We start from the raw sequence: 11,000 nt of genomic DNA on the forward strand, positions 1-11,000 counted from the left end.
AAAAGCATTGAATTATTTAAATACCTAATTAGTCCCATTAAAGCTCTGACAAATCAATCTTTAGCTTAAACATATTGCAAATTAATGCACCTTCGACGAATTAACCGCTAGCAATCGTTATGGACGAATGCATTAATTGCTATAGATTTTGATTAGTCAACCTGCTAATTAGACCACAATTTGGTCTGCCAAATAATTGCAATTGCAAACGTAACCAAAATTAAATTTCCGCCAGACTAAATTTATAAAAATAACACAAAAACACACAACAAAAAATGAGCTTGAAATTCGAAACCTCAGAAAGCGCAGAGGGAAAAAGGACAAAAATAAAGTCAAGATGCCGCGGAAAGGACAACGACGAGCAGCACAGAAGCAGAAGGAGCTGCTACAAACACTTTGGACAGTTAATAAAGCCGGGATAAGCACTCGACTTGGCTTGATGACAACTTGACGTGGTCGCTGAAATGCCGCATGAGTACCCCGAAGCCGGTTTATTAAAAATGAGCCACCGCGTATAAACAGAAATAGAGAAATTTGTATACATATATATATATAAATGTATACAACAAGAATAAGTAGAGCTGCCAGGCGAGAGAAAACGCCTGTCACCAGGACTCCCGACATGCAAAAGGAGTCGCAGGGAAATCCTCGGCACGTAGCTCGAAGCCCGCCGACGCGCCCGACATTTTCATGAGTTAATTTAATTTCTGTATCTGTCGAAACTGTCGAATGCCGAAATGCCGAAAGTCCCACGCAAAAAGCCTTCTTCTGAAAATAATGACGCCAATGTGCGTCCGATTTAAGCTGATTGACTTGATGGCACATTTCATCGGCACTTACGGCCGCAAAATCATCATCGGAATGGCCGGAAATTGATTCAGGAAACGAAGAGATGAAAGTGAAGATGAAGATGAAGACCATGTGGCATTATGAGCAGGCATAAATGGGTGGCTTGAACTTTGAGGTCAGTCATTATGGCATTGGACTTGCATAATGTCTTTATAAAATCAAGAACTTTACTAAGGATTCCTCAGATTGATTTCTAATAGTCTTGGTAAGATAACAAACATTAATTAGAAATAAATCCTATTATATTCTTACAATTTTAAATCAAATCCTCAGCTACATTTTGTGCAAGTCCCTTAAAAGTAAACGTACCTTTATTAAGAGTAGGACAAATATAAATATAATTATAAATAGTTTCCATAATTAGCCACACAAGATAAAAAAATAAATAAATCCGTACACATTTCTCGAGAAATGTTTACTAAATTAGAATAAAACCCGCTCCGAAAATGTTAAAAAATTCAACAGCACACAAAGGACGAGTCCCCAAAACACGTTCCATATCTCGATTAAAGATCAATCTAAGCCTGACATATTTCAAAGGGTAGGTTTCCCCACTCAAAAACCATCCAAAATGGTTTTTTAATACTGCAGGCAACTCCCACTCTTGTTTTCCTGCCCAAAAAGCGCAAGATTCGAACCCAAAATCCGGCTCGAAAATGGCGCAGCAATTTGTTTGAAGTGAACGAGATTAAGTTGTGACTCCGATTTCACCTTTTTGTGCCTCCGGTCAAACCAATTAATCTCCCCGAATGTCCCAGGCAGAGCCCACGTCGAACCGCAGGGAGTCGCTTTTCCTTTTTTCCGGGCTTTCCCCCTTCTGTCTTTTCTCAGGTCACGACCGGCCAGCTTTGTTGTTGATGTCTTCGCATGGAGACAAAGTTTTTGCCTTAGCGCCATGCCATGGACTCCTTAAAGTTGTCCACAAGCCGCCACAGATGGATGGTCTCTAAGTAATTTAATTTCCCATAAATTTCCATGACTTGTTCACGCTGCGGGTTTTCGGGTGTCCGAGGCTCGTGTGGTGGCTTTGAGTGACTTTTCCGGGCGGAAAATGGCACAGCGATACAGCGACAGATGGAAACAAAGTTTTCTAACGCACAATTTACATTTATTTTCAACTAGTTTGATGGCACATAAAAATGTATTTACAAAGTTTCTTTAGTGATTAGCTATAAAAGTGGAGTTTTTTTATTTTCCATGTATCCTTTTTCTAATAAAAATATTTCATTTTATACGCATTAAGGTGTTTAGCTTAAAGCCGTGCCACGGCTGCAATACTTTAGTTTGGAACAGACACAGTTAACATTTAGGCTTAAGTTTTAGGACCTAGGAAACATTTAATTTTTATTTACATTCCATAAAGGTTTACTAACATCTGTTCGTTGGTTTTTAGCACAAAATAATAATATTTTAGGGGATGTTTGGATCTTTCCAATGAATAATATAAATATTTTTAAGAATAGGAGGTTTTTGCCTTTACTGATTTTATATTATTCAAAAGCTAGCACAAAGTTGGCTTTAAATTCTGAATAAATTCCCTATTTAAAAAACCTCCGAAGCTTTAACTGCATTTTGATCTTGAAAGAGTGTCTGTCTGTCTCACTGCCCGACTTCCTGTAAACTCCGTTTAAGTCCCGCGTTTTGGTCCTGTAATTTCAATTCAACAAGGACTCCTGAAACTTGGGTGGGTGCGAACGATGGTGCTGCTGACCAAACTCGTTGAGAGTCGCAAATTCATATCCCGGAGGCGGTGCCTCATTGTGTCCCGCGGACGGGACCATGGGCATGGCCAATGGAGCCAGGTCTACGGCCGAGATGGAGGCACCATTCTGATTCCCGCCGTTCGGCAGCATGGTTATCGTTGTCTCCTGCAGGCGACAGCTGTCCATTGTGATGGGAATTCCGGATATTTTTCAGGATCTACTATACGGGAGGAACAAGGCCCTTGGCACTTGGCACTTGGCACTTGGCACTACTCACCTGCGGATGGTGCTCTGGTAGCAGGAGTGACGCGACTGGAAGCGCTTCGAGGCGGTGCTGGTCAGCGAGGTGTCCCGGTGCATGCAGAAGGTGTCGTGCTGGCCGCGCTTCTTGCGCCTTCCACTGGCTCCACGGCAGAACAGATATCTGCCGGAGGAAGGATGAGTTTTGGAAGAGTGACGGGATATTTGGGGGAGAGCGGTGGCGGGGAGCACATTCGCGTTTCATAAAGAATATATTTTATAAAATTCCCTTGTCTATGTGTGTTCTTGTGATGTTTATGTACGTACACAGAGGAAAAATAGTAGTAGTAGTAGTAGTATATTTTTAAAGATTTTTTTTAGCAATTGTAAAATAAGTTCCTCTTATTATTTGCATTATTTATTTCCTTATTTTCAGGATATTAAAAGTACTATCAAATTTAGCACAATCGATACACAATTAACTGCATACTTTCATATAGATTTGTAATTTAATTTACTTGACATTTTATTTAAACAAATTATAATATATTTTATATACCTTTGCAATATTTTTTCTCTGTGTAGTCGTGGTTGTGTACCATTTTGTGAGCTCATGCGGGAGCAACAAACAATTCCAGATTGCAATTTGAGAGCAGAGATGCTCCTCATATCGAAAGGGAAGCTGTGCACTTGGTCATTGTGTGCGATTCAATGAAAGTTGAGAGAAATGTTACGGAAAATCAAACATAGAAATAGAGAAAGTAGGGGATGCACCATACAATTCACTGTTTTCCAAATTTAGTTTAAAAAGTAATTGAATTAAAGCTGAAATACTGCATTTATTTCCTCACTTATTAATTATGCAGTGGTTTCATCAGCTCAACTCCCCCGGCGACCATAAATCAAATTTTTTGTCAAGTGACAACCATTGAAATATTTAAATAAATAAATTCGACACAAAAAGGAGACTTTAAAGAGAGGAATCAAATAAATTCGATTTTTCCTGAACTAGACAAAAAACAAAAACATATCATAGGAAATTTCAGATCACGTTCAAAATGGAAAATTGACAACAAAACTATGGAATGATTTGTTGAAAAACTCTGTGCGGTGCATAGTGAACTTTCAAGTCACGCATGTTTGGCTCAAATGTTTATGTTTTCTTTTTTTCTTGGTTATACGGAAGTTATATGGGTTTTGTTTATAGACAGACATAGAGAGAGAGTGAGTGCGATAAACGGAATGGCAGTTGGCTTACGCTTACAGTTACGGGGCTACAGATTGTTTATTGATTTACCGACCAGCGAGTACCCTGTACCGGGTCGCCTATGCGGCTGGTGGATTGATGTGAACGAACAAATACCTATTGAAATGCTTGCGAAAGGCGCCGCTCACAAAGTACAGGGCCACGGGATTGGCGCAGCTATTGGCGAAGGACATGCAGTAGGCGACGATGCGCAGGACATGCCAGAACGCATTGTAATCCTCCTGGGCGGTGGGCCTGGAACAGGAGAGCAGAAAAAAGAATACGGAATTTAAGTCACAAACAGAGACATAAAATGGGGAGTTATACTGGGGCCACCCATAATGGAGATATCAGCGGGTAAATCGATTGTCCGACGGGTGAACAAGTGTCGGACAAATGGCAACCACATTACTCATACGCAGGACTCTCTCCACCCTCACCGACTCCTTTGAGCCACATGGAGCCATGTGTGTACGCCATATCCTTTGCTGCTGGCAGGTTCCCTTTTATCCGCTTGACAAATTGACTTTCCATCCATTCATTCATGAGCATCAGCAGCAGCAGCAGCACCACCACCACTAAGGACCCCTTCTCTTCCTGTTTAGAAAGCAGAACAGGACGAACACTCACCAGAAGTAGAACCAGAGGAAGAAGACGTGATAGGGGAGAAAGCAAATGCCGAAGATGACAACGAAGGCCAGCACTGTGACGGCCACCTTGCGACGGGCACGAACCTGAAATGAAAACAGAAACGGAAAGTTATGTTAAGTGATGTGAGAAAAGGAGATCCTGTTATTACAGGACACCGGAGATTTCGATGCTCTTTAAAACAATAAATATAACTTTTAAAAGTTTTCAACTTCATTACGATTCTAGGTCTTCGTGTGGTATCTTACAAATAATACAGTCTTCTTTTCCTATCCTAAAGTTTATAGAATTTTTTAAAGCTTCATTATTTAAGTAAAATATATTTGTAAACTTATTAAGACACTCAGACACACCACTTGCTCTTTGAACTTCTGTCTTATTAAGTTTGAAGAGTAATCTTATTTATTTATTAAGCCAAAGTTCATTTTGTGTTCCTGCCAAGCTTATTACACTCTAATAAATAACATCTTTAGCTAAACTTTTGTGGTAAACGAAACTTTTATAAATACAAAGAATTAAATACATAAAGAAACCACAAAGAAAGAAAAACTTCTAACAAGAAGGAAACATAATCCCTCACAATTTCACTCCTGATATATTATACTATTGCGCTGTATTTATTTACAAGAAATTTCTATTGATGGGGAACACATGTTTTTTATGAATTCTTTCCCCTAAAAAAAGTTCCTCAATTTATTTTCCAACCAATTGAGTTGGAATTCCAGAGCGTTGGTCAAGTTAATATGAATATTTTATGCCGCCCAACTGAAAGGGCAAAGTTTTTGCGTACTTTTTATTTTTTCTTTGCTACAGCAGCGAAATAGTTGTGGAAAAACTTTGTAATTCACTTTCATGGAAATTCCTCTTTTTTATAGTTTAGGGTTCAATGATTGATTTAAATTATGGATACTTTTTTAGGGGGCATAAATTGAGTTACGTGCCCTTCTCACCTGACGAACGGCTCCCTGGATCTCGCCCGGGACACTGGCCGAATACATGAGATGGAGGGCAATGAGCACGTAGAAGGCAGCGATTACCACCAGGGGTATGGCATAGTAGACCAGGAAGTGCAGCATCACCATGGTCTTGGGATAGTTGGGACCCCACTCCTCCGGATACGGATAGCAGATGACAATGGACTGCTTGTTAATACCAAAGTTCTGTTGGGAAAAAAGGAAGTAATATAAATCAGGAAAGGAGAGTATAATATCCACCTTGAGGTTACTGCCCAGCAGGGCTGGCAAGCCGCAGAGTATGGCCAGCAGCCAAATGGAGACTGCAGTGGCCAGGGTCATCCTGGTGGCCCGACGACCGCCTCCTGAAATAGTTGAATAAATTTTTAAAATATTTTAAGCTCCTTTAGGCACTCATAACTCTGATAATTTACCCACCATGAGCATGAAACTTCCTCAGGGGATCCACAATGGCAAAGTAACGATCCCCTGACAGAGCTGTCAGCGTGAAGACCGATACTCCAATGGACACATCCTTCATAAACTCCGACAGGCTGCAGAGGAAGCTGCCAAAGGGCCAGTACTCCACGGTGTAGACAGTGGAGGCCAGGGGCACTGTGGTGATGATAACCAGAAGATCCGCCAGTGCCAGTGATAAAATATAGCTGAAAAAGGGGATTTAAAGTCAGGCTCAAACACCCTTCTCATGGATTTATGTCTCATTTTTTGAGATAAGCAGGCTGCCTGCTCATCCTGTCTTGTCCTTGAAGTGTGATAAAAATGTGGCGCCTTTTGCTTGATTTATGTTTGCAAAGTTTTAGGCAAATTTAAAAAATATATATAAGAGCATATAGCGACACTTGCAACAACTGCTGACTCTGGAGGGGTAATACAATGACCATTAAAATTGATTTATCTAGCAGAAGCTATGTTAAGTGGGGTAAGGGAGGCGAGTTTGGTAAGTCTCGAATGATTGAAGAACAAAAATTTAATAAATAGTTATTATGCATAAAGTATACTATTTATACATTTCCTATATTTTCTGAAAGCTAGAAAATAATATTTAAGCACTAGCAAAACTCATTTATTTTCGTTTTAATATAAAAACCCTCCATTACTCCATTACTTTAGGTTTTATATTATAACTTCTCAACTTAATCAAAATCCTTCACACCACCCTCGCATTTTCACAAAGACAAAAGAACGCAAATTTAACTATTTTTGTTTTTGAGCCCTTGGTTGCCTGTGGCACACTTAAGACCACAGTGGCAGCGAATAAATTGCCAACAGTGGCAATTCTGGTCATGATCTCATATAGTAATTTCGCCTTTATCCCAACCTCTCCGCCTCATCCCCCCTCGCTTACCATAAATAAGCTGCATGTGGCACTTTGTTTGCCACGTTCTGGCTTTCAGAGGAAATGCAACACCAAATTACGTTTTTGTGGCTCCCGGGCAAAGCCGATAAGGGTCTCGGTCGTCCTCCGCCTCCGTCCTCCAATCCTCTCGAGAACTTGGCACTTTAAAAGCCAAGTTACCGGAGTAACGAAATGCAATTTCAGCGTAATTTGATCAGTTGACATTCCAGCGGTTAGCCTTTGGTGGTGTTGAGTTTTATGTCTCATTGCAGAATCGGATTCATGCGGGTCCGTGGTCAGCTTTAAGTGGCTAATACATGCGGCTTTAAGTGCCTCCCTATACCAGTTGTGTTGCCAACAATGTGGAATGTTTTAATTGGCCAGAAGCCCCAACGAGCCGCCACAAGGCACAGCATCGCATCTCGTTGCTCTCAGGACGAAGGTCATCGTTTTAATGATGAACTCGTGTCACTAATAAACTTCCTGGTGGAGAGCCAAGCTGTTGCCTCCAAATAGAGTGCTTAAGTTGTTTCACTTTAGTCTTCTGTGCTTGATGCAAGGCCAAGAAAAATAACTGGTAATACGGGTCTTATCTTGCTTACTTAATGAGTTGTATTAAAGGAGAAATCTCTCTCTACAAAAGAATGCTCAAGTATTAATCGAAAATAATGTTTATATTAAATATATTTTTGTGTTATATGATTTAGTTACTTGCTATAAATAAAATGGGCTTATTGTGTCCTTAAGAATTTGTAAAGCCTTGCAAGGATGTTAAATTTGTAATCCTTTTCTCCTTTAAGTCACACACTGCGTATACTTAATTTAAGGGATTTCACATTAAGTATACGCCATGTATGCCCGACAGCTGATCAGGATAACATAACAAGGTTGCTTTAACTGCTTTGAATTTGAAACTGAATCATTTTTTCAACGTGAAAGTACTTGCAAGAAACATTTACAGAACATTTTACTACGATTTTTATACCCTTTGCTGAGTATTCTAATTTCATTCAGAAGCTTAAAAGAAAGCGAAGGAGTCATTTCCGACCCCATGAATCATATATATTCTTGATCAGCATCAACAGGCGAATCTTTCTAGGCATGTAGAAAAGATTTTAAATTTTTGCCAATTTTTTTAAAATTTTTTTTCGTTAAAATTGCCAAAAATTTGAAATTTTTTTACATTTTATATGAAGTATGCAGATTTATTATCCTAATAAAAACTAACAAAGGGCTGCTTTCCGAATTAATATTAATGTTTTTTTGGCTTAGTTATGAGGGTTTTTCGGTTGCTAACTGTGGCTTTTCAAAGTCAGTTTCTTTTCTTGTTATTTTATAAAAAATCAATAGATCTCTGTTTAAGATATTGTATTTAATTAATCATAAAAGAAAGGTATGAGCATTATAATGAAACACCGTGTTATCAAACATCCATTAACAAAAAAAGTCAGTAAAAGTAATATCCTTTAATATAACACATCATTGCCTTGAAATGGCTTCGTCTAGCTTGAAAATTATCCCAGACTTTGGAGGCGTCTTTAATGTTTTGCCTTGGCTTCCCAGCAAGCCTCATCTCCACTCCCCTGCCACATAAGGTGATTGTCTGTCTGAAAATCATATTTATGCCAGCATGTGTGTAATAACTTGATTTATGGCACAAACACACATAATGTATGCAGTACAAAACTCTTCAAGAGACACAACTAATTAGTTGGCCCAGAACCAAGGAAGAACTCAACAGCTGCCAATCGATCTACGTGGGTTCCCAGTGAAAGGGAAATTTTAAGCAATTTCCAGGCGGAGGCGGTAACAGCATTACCATTATCATCGCCGGCTGCTTGCCTCCTGTCCTGGCCTGGATGTCACTTAATTAACTGATGGCTTTCGGGGGCCAAAAGAGGGGAAGAAGGAACAATGTTCAGCCAACTCTGCCGTGTTGGCCAACTCGTGACATTTGCCGTTTGCATGCATAATTTGGCGCACACTCATCGCCATCAGGCATATAATTAAATTCAATTTAAGTTTGCCATAAATCAAAAATACATTTTCTAACGAGCTGGGAGGACGAGGAAATGACTAGCTGATGTCCTGGAAAAATTACAGCAAGTCTTGCTAGGCTACTATCCCTTATAGCCCAATCCACCCTGCTCTTCTCTGGACTGCACAAACTTTTCCCCTGGACACTCACGTGTTTGGAACATTCCGCATCTGGCGCACACTGAGGAAGACCACAATCAGTGTCCCATTGCCCAGGACACCGACGACGAAGATCAGGGCAAACAGGATGGGCACGATGTAGGTTTCCGGCCTTCGGCCATAGGGCACGTAGGGAGTCTCCGTTGAAGCCATTCCGCTGAGGTTGTCGTTTCCCGAGGTGAAGTCCGAGTCCAGGAGGCTCCACTGCGTGGATGTGGCCAGCATGGCCATGTCCCAAATAGCCTGGGTGATGTTGAGGGGATTCGAGAGTAGAGACTTATCCAGGTCTAGGTCTCGGTCCACATTCCCCTCCGCATTCATGTCCAGTTCCGATTCCATGCTCACCAAATTGCCAGCTATCATTGGTGCTCCTACAGCTGAATCCCTTCGCTTCTGTCTCGTTTAATTTTATTTCTTGCCAACAAAATGGAAATTGTTTAAGCCAACATGATTAATTCATCTCCTTCACGGCTCGTTGGATGCTGCTGCTGCTGCTGCATAACTGCATCTGATTCTCTATTGCGACAATGCAGTTGTAACATTAAATTGATTCGAATTGCTTTTGGTTTTGGTTTAATGGATTCATGTGCAGAAATCCAATTATTTTGTATTAAATTCCGTCTGCCCAAATAGCAAATGTATATATATTTCTGATATTTCTGATGCCATTAAATGGTAGATACAGCCCCATATGTTTACTTTTCTGTTTTCGGGGTGGCACCCTGCATATATCTACCATGAAACTCAATTTATTGTTTTTAATTTGAACAGCAAACACAAGTGTGTATTGTTTTACAGGAAACTTGAAAGTTTCTAAAGCTTAGGAAATTGGTAAAAGTAAATTAAAGTTTAATTGCAGTTTGTAGCCAGAGTTTAATTAAGGTTGGACTATGGGCAAGAGTGTGAGGTAATTGTTATTTCAAAGTAATAAAAAAAACAATAAAAATAAATAAATCTAAAATATAGAACTAGAAACTCAACCCACATATGTCTAAAGTATAGATTAAATAATTAAAATCACTAACTATTCCTTTGAAGGATTTGAATATTAAATGCATTTTCCATTCTCATACGAATGCTTAGCTCCTGATTCCTTTAAAATTCATTTGACCAAAACCCTTTATCTTCTCCAATCTAACCTTTGCTCTCCGCTAATTTGTCATTCTGTTTTCTCGATTTCCCCTCAAAAGACACGTGCTAAGTTTCTATTAAATTCAGAGATGTGAAAGGACCCTTAGACTACAACGACGACAAGGAGAAAGAGGGCTTTATGTTACAGATTTATGGCATTAGCGTGGAATTTCTTATCAACTTGATGCTTGCCTTTGCTGCCTTTGCTGGTTGGACTCCTTGGCAGTCCTGCCAGCGCCAACACTTCAAGGAATGCATATCCTGTCATTACATTTCCAGCCATTAACCACATACTCACACACACATACTCTGAGACAGTGACTCATAAAATGTAACTGACGCCCACAAGAAACTTCAATGGACTTGGAAAGTCCACGCGAAAGAAACACTCAACATTTTGTTGTATTTTTTTGTAAAATAAAGATGATTGGAAGCTAGGAGGATAATATAATTATAAGTAATCATATAAATATAATAAAACTCCCTTTTCCAATCTTCTTTTACTTCATTTCTTTCCCAAGAATTTGCCAACTTTAATCACAATTTTATTTCAATTTTTTCTCGAGTGCATCATGAATCGGGTAAGCAGGGAAAACTCTGCGTAATTGAAATCTGTGCGTTCGTTCGGCTTTGCCTTCTTAGCCCGGGCTGTCATTCCTTTGTAATAAAAATATGAA

General features: G+C 39.6%; 1 protein-coding gene across 1 annotated transcript; it reads right to left on the minus strand.

The window, feature by feature from the left end:
• Positions 1-1,935: 1,935 nt before the first annotated feature.
• On the minus strand, positions 1,936-9,708 carry CCHa1-R (CCHamide-1 receptor). The gene is made up of 8 exons (XM_020961543.2): positions 9,185-9,708; positions 6,078-6,304; positions 5,901-6,004; positions 5,637-5,846; positions 4,669-4,772; positions 4,156-4,293; positions 2,830-2,976; positions 1,936-2,730 (listed from the first exon to the last, which is right to left on the minus strand). The coding sequence occupies exons 1-8, from the start codon at positions 9,553-9,555 to the stop codon at positions 2,505-2,507; spliced, it is 1,527 nt and encodes a 508-aa protein (XP_020817202.2). The 5' UTR covers positions 9,556-9,708; the 3' UTR covers positions 1,936-2,504.
• Between the last annotated feature and the right edge of the window lie 1,292 nt (positions 9,709-11,000).

The sequence above is a fragment of the Drosophila serrata genome, unplaced genomic scaffold (assembly GCF_035046125.1).
Source record: "Drosophila serrata isolate PLE 108 unplaced genomic scaffold, ASM3504612v1 contig_26, whole genome shotgun sequence".
Lineage (NCBI taxonomy): Eukaryota > Metazoa > Arthropoda > Insecta > Diptera > Drosophilidae > Drosophila > Drosophila serrata.

Coding starts and splice junctions, on each gene's coding strand:
- CCHa1-R (XM_020961543.2), bottom strand. CDS start 9,555: ATGATAGCTGGCAATTTGGTGAGCATGGAATCGGAACTGGACATGAAT. Junction 6,305..9,184: donor ATGCGGAATGTTCCAAACAC/GTGAGTGTCCAG, acceptor CCCCTTTTTCAG/CTATATTTTATCACTGGCAC. Junction 4,294..4,668: donor TTCCTCTGGTTCTACTTCTG/GTGAGTGTTCGT, acceptor CTCCTGTTCCAG/GCCCACCGCCCAGGAGGATT.